The sequence below is a fragment of the Hyaena hyaena genome, unplaced genomic scaffold (genome assembly GCF_003009895.1).
Source record: "Hyaena hyaena isolate Hyena2069 unplaced genomic scaffold, ASM300989v1 scaffold_141, whole genome shotgun sequence".
Lineage (NCBI taxonomy): Eukaryota > Metazoa > Chordata > Mammalia > Carnivora > Hyaenidae > Hyaena > Hyaena hyaena.
In genome coordinates, this window is record NW_024080773.1 from 608,078 (window position 1) to 625,388 (window position 17,311).

Here is a 17,311-nt window from a genome sequence, read left to right on the forward strand (position 1 = left end):
AGAACTTGTGAGGCAGCTGGCTGGCGTCAGGGACTAAGAACCAAGCCATCTGGTCCCCAGAAGCTCCTGATCTCAGAGTTCAATATTGAAGCTAAATTGTTGTGTATGTAAATGGCAACGAGGGATATCAATATGGGAGACAAGTATGAATCAGCAACAAATTAAATGTGTACAGTTGATGAACTACACTGAAACATACAGAATGACTTTTTCCTATTTTTCCCCCCACAAAACAAGATCAGCCATTTCATTTTAAGGGCATGACTATTTTCATTGTTACTAACATATACAAAGGGAGGGTTTTTCCTTCTAATGAATGGGATCGCTCTTTGAAAGTGTTGATGTGAAATTGTCAGGGACACAAACTACATCTTGGCACAAAGCAAAATACCTTATTCAGAAGAGAAATGACAATGTTTATTTTTGGAAGTGGCCCCACCTAAAAATAGCCTGTTGAGTCACCTTATAGTGTATTCTTTTATTCACAGGTGGTAGCTGACAGCTGAGTCTGTGTTTTATATGTTTTTAACACCTGACCTCATGCCCAAAAGTGTCCAATGCTTTCACATCTAACCTCCTTGAAGAACAGAATACAACAATCACCCACCAATGGGCTACGGGCACCTCTCACGGCTCCCTTCACACAACCTCTGAGCAAGTCTGCCACTTGCTTCTGTGGCCTGTGAAGACATGTGGCCCTCTGTGTTGTAACCTTTGCCTTGAATGGCCTTTGCCCAGCTGTTCTCTTGAATCCCAACCTAGTCCCTAAGCCCTAGCTTGAGTCTTTGTTTTCTTGGGGCCTCTTCTACTAAATCTGCTCCAAATGGTCTCCCACATTCTGAAATACTGAGAACCTTTCTGCATAATTTAGAAATGAATACATACTAAAGGATTTTATTGGTTACTTTTCATATGTGTTAGTCTTATTTTCTTATTTACGAGAAAGCAGAAAGTCCTTAAGGGGCAGAAATCACTTCTGCTATTTTTCTCTCCCCCTAAAAATATTAGTGACTGTATAATAGATAAATCTTCGCTGACTGTGATATGCCCCTAAATTCACTGCATTAAAAAAAATAAAAGCAAACGTATGTCACAGAAAACATAAAGGCAAGTGTGACTGAAACGTTAACTTTTGGATATTCTCTCTCATCACCAATATCTTGACTCTTGGAAAGACATGCCTAGTGCTTTTGGGATTTCCATGGATCTCTGTAGAATCACACAAAGTTCTGGAGGAGAAACAAACATTTTACTTTGCTTCAGGGCACTGATTTAAAATCCTTTTAATGAGGAATATTCATTTCTACAGATAGCATATAAACTCGATAATTTCAGAAGATGCGTAAGCAAGTGATTCCTTGTAGGCGCTGGGTGGACTGAACTGTGTCACACCTATTGTATCAATGTCTATTCTGAGACAGGGTGAAGTACTGCACCTCTTTACCAACATAACATCCAAACAGAGACAGACTCCAATACGTGGGAGACTGTGGTCGGCCATCTTGCGAGACACCATCTATTGTGACGTATTCTGCTCAATCCGTGTTTACTGAATCGGGTTTTCATTAGCTAGCTGAATGACTCATTTTCTTGGAAATCAATGCTATTTTTCACAACAAACCATGTGTGTCCAGTTATATCCTTTTGAAGAAAACCTACCATGAGGATGACCTCTTGAATAACAAACCGACTCCAGTAGGGGCGAGGGAAAGGACCGCAGGAAAATGAGGCAGACCGGGCGTTTTCAAGGAGGGCAGAGTCCCTGCTCACTCAGGTCACAGAGGGCAGAGGGTTTCCCCAGGCATCCTCTGCAGTAAATCACCGTGGCCTCAAGTGGCATTGCCACCCAGCGATCCCACAGCTATTCTATTTCACTGCCGTGGCTTGGCAGTCAGGAAGCTCTTGAAATGTTTTCGTCTAATGTGGGGCTTCCCTTTGGAGTTGAGCTGTTCTCCTTTCCTAAGGACGAAACAGAACTCTGCTGACCGAGCAATGGATTTATCGCCTAATTTCTTGCTTAATCATCTCCCAGGCTCCATTTGTTTTGCCTTGGTTGGCACAGCCCCCAGGCCCGGCCCAGTGCCAAGCAGCTGGCAAAACGGCCACAAGAGTGCCATGGCTCCTTTATGGACCTGTGACCCATATGGACTTGTGACCCGTGCGGGGCACACCCTGTGACTTCCTGCCACGTTGCCCCCTCCTGCACTGGGTCACAGATGAGAAGTGACCTGTACAGTCCACTTGGCAACACCCAGACCCTCATTAGGCCCAGTGAGGGTTCTCTGGCTTAAGAAGGCTGTGGAGAAATGGGAGAGGATTCAGCAGACTGCACTGAAAAGGATTTCCTAGGGAGAGGTTAAGAGCTGGGGCTTTACAACAGAGAAGAGAAATGGATAAGTAAGAACAGGAGGCTTCAGGTACGCGAAGGCTCAGTGTGAGCAAGCCTGGAAATCATTTCCCGCCTCCACTCAAGACCGATCCCAAAGGAAGGAGCTTTAGTGGTTTGGGGGGATTTGATAGAAGCTATTACTGGGGTCATTTGAAGACCTCAGGCTCTTTCTTACAGCTGAGAAATGTTTGTACTGTCGGGACTCAGCAGAGCAAGGGTGGAAAAAAAAAAGAGTAAAATTATTCCATTCCTTTCCTTTCCTGCAGGTATAGATGGGAATGATAGTCATTCATTCATAAAAATGCTAATGAGCATATTTTAATAATAATATAATAGCAGTAACATCACAACACTTACTGACCTATGATGTGAGATACTATTTGGGGGCTTTAACTCATTTAATGTTTGTGACCTTGTGTGGGTCATATCCTACTATCATCCTCATTCTGGAGATGGAGAAACTGAGGCTTAGGAGTTAGGGACTCCAGAGGAAATGACTGAATGTACACAGCTGCTAAAATCTGAATCCAGAGGGTCTGATTCCAGAGTTCTAGTGCTGAGCTACTATATTATAATGTCTGATTTTTTGTTTGTTTCTCCAGAGGCATTTTAACCACTGAAGTAAGAACAGCAAAAGATTCAGAGAAGAAAGAGCCTCTGAAGGTTTGACAGAAGCTGATGTGAACAGTGGATGATCACAGCATTTATTCTATGTTTATGTCTATTACGGGTTCTGCAATTCTAGAAGAATTCTTTTTTTATTTTTAAAACAAAGGTGCACATGTGACAACACTGGTTCAATTTCATCGTGGTGGCTGCTGTTGGTGTGATAGGAATCTAAATATTTTGAGAAGCCAGAATTATAGAAAAAGCTTCAAGTTAAAAACTGGATCAGTAGTTCTAGGCAATCAGAGCAGCCCTTTTACTGACTGTAGGGTTTTAGGCTCCTTCTATGCATTGATCCTGACTTCCTTCTAGTAAAAGCGGATCACGCCTCATAAAGGTAAAATTATATACTGAATGTGGACCAATTTGAAGATCAGAAAGCAGTGTTCAGATGAGAGGCTTGATTCTTTTAGTAAGGAAGTAACATCCATTAAGAAACATTTTAAACATCAGTTTGTTGACAAACGACCGTGTACTTGTTGCATTTTATAGGCGTGGACTGTAAAGCTTTGGGTTCTTTATGTAGATCCCCTAACTCTCCTGTCTTGCAAACACCACAGCCTCCAAGATGTCTTGCTCTCCTGAGCACCGACCACAGGCTGCTCATACTTTGGTTACTGGATTATTTATTCGTTCCCATGACTGTCCTTTCCAGTAAACAGAGTCCCTAGAGGCAACGGCTATTTTACTTCAGACTTTGTATGTCTCAGCAGACAACTTGCTGCATAAATATGGAATAAGAGACACAGACAGAAAACAATCTAAGAAGACAGAGATTATGTCTTCCATGTCTGTGTCCCTGTATTTTATCCACTTCTAGAGGCACTGGATTGCTGCAAAGATTAAATACCTGCTATACAAAGCAAACACATCTGCACTGCCAGGTTACAAAGTCCCACTGGTGCAAATCTCTTCTGAAAAGCCAGCACCTCCTCTGACAAGAGGAAAAGTAGAGTAAATAGGAACGTGACCATAGAGCAATGGGACTAATTTTCATCTGTGGTTGTGAAAGCATTCTCCTCATTTTGCAGTCATACCTTGTAAATTAAGAGGATTACCAAGGTATCTTCTGCTTTAATGAGTAAATCATCTATAAAAAAGCAGGGGGTCTTTTGCTCAAAGAACTTATAAACAGAATGTGGTCTTCTGGAAGATAAACAGGCAGCGCTGAACAAACGAGAAAGCCCGTTCTTCAAAATAAAAATAAATTGGTGAGGAAATATGTTTTTTGACCTATAACCGAAAGGAAAGCAGAATGGATGACTTCCCAAAGGGAATAGCTAGCAACGGGACACGTCTGATATTCAACTCATTAAAATCGGTTATGCTAAAGGTATTTGCGAAAAGGATTTAATAGCTTTAGAGCAGAATTCTCATTCACATAAGACTAATTTCTTCAAGCTTCTGGCCTCATCACTGAGCAAATACTCGAGTTTCTGTTAGGCGCCGAAATCATGCTCTGCTCTACAAAAGTTGGCAATAAACTATTTAGCAGTTCTCCTGCCTGAAATCTCCTCCTGCATTTAAATTCATCTAAGTTGATATAAATAATAAAAATTAAGAAATGCTAAGACGGCTTTGAAGAGTGTGTCATTATGCAAAATAACACGAACCTAATCTGTGTTTCAAATAAGAAAACTCCTTAGTTATACCAGGAAATGGGGTTCAAAAATTCAAATTTAATTCTTTATACTCAGTTTAAGAGTTTCTAGTTTTATAATCTATTCCTGGGAAAAAATTTTAGATATTATTATGAAATTAAAGTGTAATGTGGTATATTTTTTATCTTGTTGTTTACCTGATCAACATCATCGCAGAACTAAGGACTGGTGGGTTCAAGATATCCACTTTACTTACTTGGTACAGTCCTGTGAATATACATATGTGAAATCAATCCATCTGAAGGCAGTACTGCTTACACATACCGCTCTGTAATACTGATAACATTTTCCTGCAGACGTCATTCTCAGGAGGGAGTGAACAGTTCTATAATCCCAACAGGACTGGGCCTTGCCTTCTCCTCCTAACTGTGAATGGTGTGGGTACAGCTCTAAAGATTCACTACTGTCTCCTGAGCCAGTGTTCACAGTGATTCATCACACGCTATGACAACAGTGTGTGTAATTACAGTCAAAGCATTGAGGCCAAACTCCTAATTCTGGCTTCGCCGAATACATGTACAAAATGAACAATCCCAGAGAAGACTATTTTCCATACCCAGTAGCTAATATTACCAGGCGGTGAGTAGGCAGCAGATCGTAGGGAAATAGCGATTGCCTGAATGACTAGTTCACACTGAATAGACAAGGCAGTCTGGGTATTCAGATGTTCACACGGTATTTGTGGGGTGGGGGATACAAAATCACCCAAGATGATCAGGTCATTTCAGAGGTTAAAAACATGTGCCTCTTTTCTGATGTCCGTGGTTGTGAAAAGGGGCCTGTTATGGGTTTACTGTTTACGGGCATATCTAACATTTTTATAAATGGGCTCCAACTAAAATGAATTCCTGAGGTTATGGTTTTCATTAGTCTATAAACATCTGTGTAAAGGAGTAAAATATAATTATCTATGAGAAGAAAATTAGGATGAACTACACCTGTCTCTCCTGGGATGCAGAGAGTGTGTGTGTGTGTGTGTGTGTGTGTGTGTGTGTGTGTGTACACCTTCCCTAATTTTCTGGTTAGTTGTGCTTCCTCAAACATTGGTGAGGGAGCTTTCTAGAGGTTTTCTACTGTCAGCTTGGCATTTAATTGCTTAAATTAAAAACCAGCTTAAAGTGGTTTCAGTGTCTATGAACAATTTTTTCAGTATTTCAAAAATCCTAAGTAAACTCCTTTATTTCCTAAAATATCTTACTGGTAACTTAAAGGTCCCAACTTGACATTCTCAGACTTCCGAGAGTTCACAAATTTATAATGTAAATTTTCTTGGTCAACTAAAACAATAATTTGATGGTCTGCAGTCTTTGAAAAACTGTATTTAAGAACAAGTCAGAAAATCGAACTCTAGGGAGTCCTATCCTTTTTAGTGCCTCATTTAGAAAGGGACTGAGACCTGCACACCTTGGTAAATAAACACACCAGACCATAAGCTCTTCCTGGCAGGGAGCTCTACCCCCTGATCTGTTTACATGTCTCAACATCCCCAGTAAAAGAGAACACCAGTAACAAAGCTTCACTAGTTCTATGAATGGTTATATTTTGTCGCAAAATTGAAGTTCCTGAAAAAGAAATCTATGACTGCGTTAACCGGCAGAATTCAGAAAAAACAAGTGTTGCTAGGCCCTTAGTTTGTATTCTTGTAACCTAAAATCGCACCATGAATCAACAGTCAAGTCAGAAGCGTATAACTGTGGTACCTCCAACCAGTGCTAATGGAAGCATAAGGCAAGTTCAATGAAACACTTTATGGCTCGAAAGTTACCTTGTCTAATGTTTAAGTAAATAACATTTTTCCCGCCTGTCAAAGCCAGAAATCTCAACTGCAGCGCAAAGGGACAAATGCCAGAGACAGCGCTAGGTCAGTGTACTTTTATGGAAGGGGATTCTAGTCCCCTGATGGCAACAGGGACTGTTTACCACACTGTACGGGGAGTTCCTAACATACTGTACTGGCGACTGGTGTCAGGGGTTCCTCCTCGTTCAGCAGAGCCGTGAAAAGTAATCTGCCTTCCCAAACAGGCTTTATATCCATGTAGGCTTGGAATGCACCAACTCACGCACTCACCAGAATACTGTTTTTTGTTTTTTGTTTTTTTTTTCTGGTTTATGTTGGAATATGCCAGTTCTTAAATGTGTATTTCAAAGGCACAACAGAATACGCTTTCCATTCGGTTCACATCACATTCATGCAATGTGTTTAATGAATACACTTGCACCAACATGTCTTTATCATCCTAACGCTTACCTGTAGGACATACATGGGTGTGAAATATTCAAACCGTGTTATCTGATTATATAAAACATCATCACTATAATCTAACTAGGTGCTTGCAAATACAGAATCGCAGAATGACTACATTATTTACGTGATTTTTAAAGTCTTAAAGCAGTGGTAAAGACCTTCAATTAAGTAGATAGATGATCGATAGATTTTACTCATTTATTTCCTTCCTTAGTTCTGAGCACTGCTCACTCAATCATGCACCCTATCTACAATAATTACAATATAAATTTAAATATACATAAAGGAAGTCAAACATGCATGCATGTATCATATATTACATATATATACATACACATAACACATATATATGTATATATTCCATTTTCCTCTATATTTAAATTTACACACTCACTGAGGTTGTCGGTAGGGCACATGACTCAGTCGGTGAGCCCCACTCAGAACTAAGGAAGTAGAGGTCACAGAATATCAGCTGGGTAAAAAGTGCTTTATGGCTCCTCTTACGTCAACGTGTTTAGCTCTCATTTCCTAGGAACAGGTTTTGCTAAAAGAGTGGGTTGTCGACTTCATTGCTAGTTTATGGCTACATCGCATGCAGCTCACTTTAACCGCTGCACCCTCGGATGTGCTGACGTCAACGCATTTGGCCGTGATTCGAGAACAACCATAATGAATGAGGAGAAAGCAGAGCAAAGACCAATCTTAATAGAGGGGGACAGACCCAGGAGGGATAGGGGCTCCCAGGAGCATGTAAAGAAGAGTCACCTACCAGCTCCACTCGTCCGAAGCCCCCGACTCCAAGGGTGTCGATGATGTTGAAGTCAGACAGCTTCAGGTTGGCGAAGAAAGCAGCTTCGGCTTCATATCTGGATTTTTTGATGCGAAAAAACGGAAATTTCTTAGAGGCGCAAACGCGAGAACCGCACACGACCGCCCCGGGAGGACAGGACGCTGGCACAGGGTTTACCTGTTCAGAATCCATCTCTGCCCTCAGAGTCTGGGTGTCCTCACCATCGTTAAGTTTTCTGGTCCCAGTTGGGCAGAATAATCAAGACCTGAACTTGCTGGGCAGAGGAGAAGGAGACCAGTTACCCGGTGCCTGCCTGTCATGTGACTGGTCAGTCCAGTTACGGCTCAGAGTCACATCGCAGCGCTTTCCTGCGCGTCTTCCTGTGAGCACAGATGGGTGGGGTGGTTTGGTTTGGGCTCTGCTTTGGGATTTTTTGTTTTGCTGGGTTCTGTTTTGGCCCTCCCGCTGCGGGATGGCAGTTTCTCATTAGGTGCCTTTGTCCACAGGCTGCCAGGGGCTCCTGCAAGTATTTACTGAAAGCGGCCAGATCACCCAGGTCTCTGGAGCGACATCACAGCCAGGGTTTAGGAAAACAGATCCGGAATGCTGAGGACGGGGGTGCCAAGGTCTGAAATGGAGGGTTTCGGAAGCACATTCCCATTCCTAAACAGTATCCTCCTCCGTTTATGTGTCGCCACGGCCTCTCAGCCGGGGACTCCCCAGTGCCTTTATCTTTCCTAGTTCCTTATATGAGAGGAGAAGCGAGGGCTGTGCTCCCAAAGTCTGTGCCCCGAGCAGATCTGACCCACGTGAATGGCCAGAATAAGCTTCCCCTGATGAGACGCTCAAAATATCTTGTTAAAGGCCCTACTATTTTTAGAAAGGGCAGGAAGGCATAAGAGTAATGTCACTAATGTCTCACTGATGTCAGGTCAGGGACTAATTCAGCTGTCTCAGAAATCAAGTATTTGCATAGCTATGCATAACCCGTGACCTTCGGCCAGGCGGTACCTGATTCGGCCCATGCTATGATTCGGCCCATGCTATAGATAGACATGATGATATACCTTTGAGATGATGACACGGACACTGCTCGTTTCTGTCAGTTTTTGGATACAGCCCCCCAAAGACATATTTGGCATTAAGCCATGTAACACTTTAGCTATTCCTTTGTAATCGAACACGCATTAGACTCTCCGCTTGGGAGGAACGTTTCTAGGTGACACATTCATGTTCTCCAATCTACAACCACAGTCCCAGATTTGAACAATTCTTGACAGACTCTCAAGACAACCTGTTTCTCATGACTGTCTGGTTACGCGAACTCACTTCCCTCTAATAAACCCCATAGACCATGCCGCTGGCCAGTCCTGACAGCATCTGTAGACTTCTCTCATTATCTACACAACCAGGAGATCCACTTCACAGTTCAAGGGATGGTTTACTAAAATGGACATAAGCAGCAAATGGGCATGTCTAGCATTCCAGTGGGCCCACTACTTCTGGAAAATTACAACTCCCTCCCATTTAAAGGGCAGAGTTCACTTCAACAGGTGCTTTATAAGGACATCTGTTGGGATCAGACTCCGTGACAGTTTCTATGTGGTCAAGCACTTCCTGGCAGTCCAGAGAGTCAGATTCTTGATGAGACTCTTTTTGATAATATCCTATGTCCCTGCTGGATTTAGAGACCTCAGATACAAAGAAGGTAAACTCAGACTATTTTGACACCATTTGATATATTTACAGTGCGGTGTTCTCATAGCTCCTGAAGATACTCCCTAACTCCTACACTTGGGATCTGTAAAGTTAGGCTAGTGACACATCTACACAGGTGACCTTCAGCCCTTTATTGCACACTGGAACCTCCTGACACCTGTCAGAAACCCCTTCATTTGGGTCCTGCCACAGACTGAGTCAATCAGAAATCTGTGGACACAGGACCCAAATATCCATATATATTTTTAAAGCTCCCTCAGTGATTCTGATGCACAGCAAGAGTTGAGAACTATAGCTGCAACCAAGAAGCCTCAGGAACTGCAGAAACCACAGGAGCATTTGGATTAAAATGGTGCTGCGAACTCAGTGGCTGCCTGAGGAGTCTGAGGGTGATGCATTCATGCCCAGAGTGTTGGGGCCTCTCACAACATGGTCTGGCCTCCTGCCCTTGGATCCTAGACCCACTGAAACGACCACTAGTTCTGTAATGGCTAACACAGCTTAAAAAAAAAAAAAAGCGTCATTCCTAAAACACATACACACACACAAAGAACAGAGAATGCTGAAGTCATAAGGTGGCTATTTCGTGTTGGCATTTCTAAGCAAAATCCTCTTGACTTTTATTGTTTATATTTCCTATCTAATTAATTACTGATGGTATTTTCATTAATGGGATGGACGGATTAAATCTCATGTTAAATAGTAGGTATTTTCTCTGTAGCCATTATAATCCACTTAAACATACACTGCTCCACAAAGTGAAAACACAATTATCATTACATAAAATATTTTGTGTTTTAATGAAAAGAGATTGGTAACACTGTAATTATACTTTGATTATCTTTGCTAATATTGCTTGGTTACTTTTTAAAATAATACCTAGTGGGGTGATTTTATCTAGTGGTTGGTGAGATACATTTTGAGGGGCCTTTAGATAATGTGTTCCTGATGTTCTATTCCACTCTATTCACGCCGGGTTCTGATTCTCAGGGAAGCTGAACAATGTGGGAATGCTATCATAGTGTTTTTTCCCCCCATTTCCCACCAAGGAAATATTAGCTGCTTAATATTCTATATGTATTTATTTTTCATTCAGATTACTCTTTATGGACAAGAGTTACATCTTCATCACAGAGACCCTGTATTCTTTTCTGAATTCATAAGTTTTTGGATTAATAACTTCTTTTTTACTGTGGAAATCACTATTAGAAGTGACCTCTATAAAAACATTAGACTATAGAGTGCCTGGGTGACTTAGCTGGTTAAGAGTCTGACTTTAGCTCAGATCATGATTTCGTGGTTTGTGGGTTTGCGCCCTGTATTGCGCTCTATGCTGACAGCTCGAAGCCTGGAGTCTGCTCCCGATTCTGTGTCTCCCCCTCTCTCTGTCCCTCCCCCACTCATGCTCTGTCTCTCTCTCTCGCTCTGTCTCAAAAGTAAACATTAAAAAAAATTTTAAAGTTAAATTATAGATGATTTCACTTCTTTGGGTAACTACTCTTGCTCATAACTTGGGAGAAACATTTTCATTCTTTCCTTTTACTCAGGGATTCCTTGAAGATAATTTGAATCCATCAATTCTGTCCTGCTTGTTAAAGAGTTGGTAAAAGTTTGAGTGGGAAAGGAGACTAAAGGAATTGGTGAAAGCAATGGTTGTGGTTCTGTTAACCAAATGTCTTTTGCCTGAAGGAGGTCGGTGTGGAACCCCAGTTCCTAATGGGATACTGATCCAAAGAACGAGGCCCAACTTTGTACAATTCTAAAATTCATCTGTGCAGCAGTGTTTATGAAAGGGGTGACTGCCAAATGCTAGGGGGAAATTCACATCAGTAAGACATAAAGTTCTCAATGTTTGGTTGCCTAACATCTAAAAAGGCATACAAAGTCTCTTTTCTAATGGTCTTCAACTTGGTTTGAGATACTAATTTTTCAAAAGGATATTGTTATGATTATTTTAGTATGGGGTGTAGACTATGCATTCTCAGTAAAGTACACATAGCGACATACCTTTTATGCATATGTCAGGGAGCTTACAAACCCCTAAGACACAAATAACTATACAACAAGAAATGAATTGTGTTGGGTGAAGGAGACAGAGATAAACCATTTCTCAAACAGTCTTGACCCTAACATTCAGCTGGGGCTCTGGGTGATTAGAATCCACAGACAACTGCTGATTTGTACAGGGTACTATTTAAATAGTGAAATACCAAACTTTTTCTTAAAAAAAGAACTGATAAAAAGGAACTCAGCTGCCTACATGTTCACCTCTTCTTTTCATTTCTGCCTATATACCAAGGAAGTTCCAAAAGCAATGAAAATGTAAAGCAGCAGGTATAAAACTGATAAGACCAAGGCATAGATGCATAGTCTAGAAACACAATTCCAGAAGAATCTCAACCTCTCTCTGTATGTATAGAAAACTACATATATTTACAGTAGTATGTTCACTTACCTTAGGAAATATATAATAACTGTTTTTATTTCCCTATCTCTTCCAGTATTACCAGCTTTCCACAAAGCCATAGAGTAAGAATCCAGTGTCCTCCATTATTTACATTTGTTTTTCCATCATTGCCATATGCTCATGAATTAATTCTGCCATCATCTCAAAATACCAGAATTGGGCTCTATCCCTTAAGACTGCCTATTGTTGTGAAGAAGTAAACCAACAGCTCTCTTTCCTCTCTCAGAAATCACATATGAGGATTCTACCCAGTAGAAAATGTGTGGAATTAAAAATTTTATGTTTATTGTGATATTAGAACAACAGTAATAGCTCAGCATTATTTTACAAAGCAGACAATATTACGAGTATTTTTAAAGTAAGCCTCTAGGATTCAAAGAAACCTAACAATAGTTCTGGATGGGTTATAAAAGCCACTAATTAAGAATCAGGAGAACAAAAAGATAATGTGGCCCTATCTGCATCAGCTCCACTAATCTATAACCCACATTGCTTCAGAAGTCTACTTTAAGAGTCTCCATGGAAAACCAAATAAAGTCTTAAGGATCTTCTAATCCACATGCAAATTAAGTACCAAGGCTTTGTCTGAATTCAACTGCTATTGGGTATATTTTGTTTCTTGTTGAGTTTCATTTTCTCACATCTTGGGAAATCTATAAAAATGAAATGTTTCAGTAAATACACTGACTCTCACCTAGAACTAAGTTTCTTATTCCATAACTTCACTAGGCAAGCTGAGATTCAATCAGACAATGTCTACCTCAGACTTAAAAATAACAAGAGAGCACTGTAGCATACTGACAAAAGTTAATGACTTGTGGTTCTGGCTCTGCCAATGTCTTTGTACTTCCAAGTCCTGATTTCTTCCACATTTAGGCCTTTCTGGGAGTATCAACTGATATACACTTAATAAAGACAAATTTTGTAGTTTGTCAGAATCTTTACTTAAATGTTCAGATAAATGCCTAGGAATCATTTTTTTTTAAATATGTAATCAAAGAGCACTGCAATCTATAAATATCTACAGAAATAATTAAACAAGGGGTAAGAACTTTCAGAAAGTGAGCCTTACACACAAAAGTATACCTGGTGTATGATATAACCAAAATATAATGCTGGCCGTATAATGAATGAACACTTAATTTGGTATGCAGAATTTATGCAGTAATAGTTACTGATTTCACAAAGCTTGGTTCACTGAGTAATTTGTAGGTCTGATAAAATAAATAGAAATTCAGCCAGAAAAATCACTTTATAGAGAGAAAGAACTGGATGAAAATGGAAAGTAGAAACTGGATGAATAACATTACACATTTAACACAAAATTGGTTTGAGCTCAGACTACACTGCTACATTTGTACATGTAAAAACAGTAGGTACCTGTCCTTATTTACCTGATTCTCAAGTGTTTGGCGTGAAATAAGCTTAGCCACCAAAATAAAAATGAACAGTCTTTCTCAAGTCTAAAATCAAGCCATCAAAGATCTCTTATTAATTTAATTCCTTATTAAAAGTCTCATTGATAACTAAACTTTATTTTTTTAAAATATTTTTATTTATTTCTAGGAGAGAGAGAGAGACAGCGTGAGCAGGGGAGGGTCAGAGACAGAGGGAGACACAGACTCCAAAACAGGCTCCAGGCTCTGAGCTGGCAGTCAGCACAGAGCCTGATGCGGGGCTCAAACCCACGAACCGCGAGATCATGACCTAAGCGAAAGTCGGACGCTTAACCGACTAAGCCACCCAGGGGCCGTGATAACTAAACTTTAAAAGTGGAATCTTCTGACTTCATTGGAAAACCAACTGAAAACCATTTTATAGCTAACGTTTGAACAGGGAGTTATTTCCGGCTGAAAGAATCATGCTTTTAGAATAAACATTTTACAAGAGTCCCTGTCAATGTAAGAAACCTGATTCCTAAAATCCTAAAGAAAAGGGATGCTTTCTCACATATGTGGCCCCAAGGCACATAGGTAGGGTCACTGGTAGAGTCACTATTCCGCCAGCAGTAGAGGCAAAAACTTAAAGAAGGAAAAAGTTTAACAGTAACTTAATGAATATCAAGTATTTCATTATGTCAATTTTCTCCAGAAAGTGTAATCTCGTCTTCAGGGAATCTGAGATAACATTAGTTTGCTCTCTACATTTCAGAAATGGTGGTTTTCAGGAACACAGGCTTTTTTTCCCCCCCTTTTTCGAGTCCTGGAAGAGTTCCACTTATTTTTCACACACATTCCCTTGAGGAGATACGGCCAACAGGAATACACAGGAAGATTGCATTTCTCATATCTGCTGCATAATAAGAATGATAGTAATGCAAATATTCTCTATTTAGAAAGCGCTTTCTTCCAAGAACTCTAAAGTTCTCTCATTTAATTTATTCTCCTTGATTCTCGGTGAGGATGGGATAACAAATAGTTTTACTTCTATTTTGCCATGGGGTGGACCAGCGGTTGATAAGTGGTTGGTTTCAGTAATAAACAGCAGAAGTAGAGCTAGACCCCATGTGTGAGTGTCACATCATGGCATATTTACACCTGCTCCAAAAAGCTTAATTTCCTTTTAAACAAGATAGTAGAGAATCAGCATCAGAGGTCCTTTCATCTCAGAGTTTGAAGATACTAACGTGGTTCAAAATCCTGACCAACACTAGGGAGCCCACCTAACCCAACCTCTGCATTTTTAAAAAATAAAAAACTAAGCCCAGAGATGGTAAGTGACTAAGCCAAGGTCACAAAGACTCAGGCATATGGGCCAGGCATTTGGACTTGTGGTCGTTTTACAATCTGATGCTACGTTTGCACCTTTTCTAATATTCTGATACTGGAAAAACAAAGACAAGCATAAAACTTGAAGTATATTTAAGTAATACGGTATTTTATTACATATTTGCATGCAGAGTGTGACTCCTATGGCTAAGCTCCTACGCCTTATTGCCTACGACGTGGCAATGCACGGAGGAGCTCCAGTCAGATAAAAGGATCCAGAATGAGTGCACGTTAAAGCCTACAAGATTTTTTAAACATTAAAACATCGGAGCAGCATTTGCCAAGGATGAATGAGGATATGCTACCCACTGTTAGCTCAAAATGTGTTAGCCAATATGGACTTTTAGATTCAGTTTCGAAATTCTTTTCCCATAGTCTGAAATGAATTTACTTTTTCTAAAATAAAGACCTAAATAAATATATATTGCCGTCAAAAAAAGTGAGAAGAAAGGAATTGATTTTTCCACTAGTGCTGTTCATTTCTCTACAACAGAAAGTTAATAAACATATCCACGATTATTATTTTGCTCTAGAAAATACAGATGATTGCAAACAAAGGCAGGCATGCAATCTCAACTTTATTAGTGCCAGAGTAGATATTTCCTTCATGTAAATGGACGGCCATCAGGGGCTAGTTGTTTCAGGAAGTTCTCTCTCATTGTTGGAGGGCAGAGTGATTTCTTTCACCTACAACTACATCTTAGAATCTCAACCAGAGTCTTTATGACTGTAGACCAGGGTGGTCCAGAATGGCACGACATGCTTCCCAAGGTGGGGAGGTGAGGTGCACCCTTCTACCTCCATTTTCCAATAACTCAAGCGTCTGGGAAGTACCCCTCATTCTCATCTTGTTGCTCCCCCCCCCCAAGAAAATACCCAAATATTAAAATATGGCAAAACTCATTCCATTTCCCTGGGGACTCTTGGCCATGACCTACATTTCTAAAGAAAAGATGGGTAAGGACAGCCTGAGTTTCCTCCTGAAATAGATAAATCTCTTTCCTACCCCAAGACTTTTCCTATTGATCATGTTCAATATATGGGTGAAAATATTGAAAGAAATAAGGGAAAGTTTCATCTTAATCTTAAAATTAGTCTCAATCATAATCTTAAGGGAATGAGTTTGAGAGGACTGTGTGGGGCACCGAAGGATTAGGGCTCAAATAAACACTAGGGTACAGCTTTCATTTCTGGACTCAAAGCTTTTGCTGTGTAGTCTCATTCATATGTTTCCCCTTTGTCCCTGAAGGACTCTGTGTGAACTTAGGGACAAGGGACATGTGGTCATGATCATAGTGGGCCAAAGACTGTAAAGACAGTAAAATGCAGTGTGCGGCAAGAAGGCTGCGGCCAATGCCCCCCACCCTCCTGCCGCAGCTCAGGGTTCTAGGGATACAATAAAGGAAGTGGCCTGGGATCGGCCTAGCACTAACCTAAACAAGAGTTCTTCTTTTCTGTAAAATGAAGGGTTTGCACTAGACAGGTCAATGAGGCTCACTTGCAGCTTGATGGTTCTGGAATCCCAAATGCCTGAGACAGACACTTTGCAGGAAGTCCGGATAACCACAGTTTCCCTTTACCTCCTTTGGGGCCCTCTTCCCCAACCGTCCTCCAATCTGTGTCTCCTGAAGCTACTATATCAGAAAATACTACCAGAGCCCTTCATTTAAGGGAGTCTTGCTTTCAGCTTCTCATTATGCAAATGAGACAAACAGGAGACCACCTCCCCCCCAACAATGTGCCGCCAAGGCAGCAGTAGGAAAGGTATGTTTTGATGTCCGAAATAAAACTATAAATGCATTGCAGCACAGACTGTAATACACCTGAGGCTCCCTCCCACCCAGGATTCATATCAGAATTACGGCTGAGTTAAAAACAGAGTTGATAAAATCTTGGGATATGGGGCCAGGCTACAATATTTTAAAATCAGTTTTATAGGTAAGTCTATACAAGGGTACCTGGTGGCTCAGTTGGTTAAGCGGCCGATTTCGGCGCAGGTCATGGTCTCATGGTTCGTGCGTTCGAGCTCAGAGCCTGGAGCCTGCTTTCGATTCCTTGTCTCCCTCGCTCTCTGCCCCTCCCCCACTCACACTCTGTCTCAAAAATAAACACTTAAAAAATGAATAGGTAAGTCTATACAGATGTCAATTACCAAGGTAATGATCATATTGAGAGAGCAGCAAGCCCCCAGTGGAAAGCACTACGTACCTGGGGCACATTCCCTGGGCCGTTATTGTTAAGGCCCTTCTCTCGCCCAGCAGACCTGGGATGCGGCAGCGTTCAGCCCCAAATGTGAGCGCAGAGAGACTTAAAACGGAGGACCTGGCTCCAAAAAGCACCAATGGACTGCTGGAATTGTCTGCCGGTGTCAGCCAATCAGAGTAAGGCCCTTCCAACCAATCAGGATGAGGCATTTTTTTTCCTTCCCCTCATTAGCATACTGGACCTGAGTGGGCACCTGAGAGCCAACTTCCTCTCTGTAAGCGGGGCGTCGTCACTCTTGGTTGGGGCGTACCTCCCTTCCACTTGAGCTGGAACCCCAGTAAAACCTTGCCTGTGACTTTGGGATTTAGTCCTGCCTGATTTCTCTGTTGTGTGGCCTAGGA

The 17,311-nt window shown here is 41.1% G+C and overlaps 1 protein-coding gene across 2 annotated transcripts in view; it reads right to left on the bottom strand.

Annotated features, from left to right (window-relative positions):
• Window positions 1-17,311, bottom strand: part of PRKG1 (protein kinase cGMP-dependent 1) — a 1,246,601-nt gene that overhangs the window by 35,077 nt on the left and 1,194,213 nt on the right. The window contains exons 1-2 of one of the 2 annotated variants that reach the window (XM_039238530.1): window positions 16,914-16,963; window positions 7,731-7,827 (exon numbers count right to left, since the gene is read on the bottom strand). In XM_039238530.1, coding sequence (XP_039094461.1) covers window positions 7,731-7,827; window positions 16,914-16,924 — 108 coding nt within the window. In that variant the 5' untranslated portion in view covers window positions 16,925-16,963. Of the gene's footprint in view, window positions 1-7,730; window positions 7,828-16,913; window positions 16,964-17,311 lie in introns of those variants that run through there. The other variant, XM_039238529.1, reaches the window with a different exon arrangement.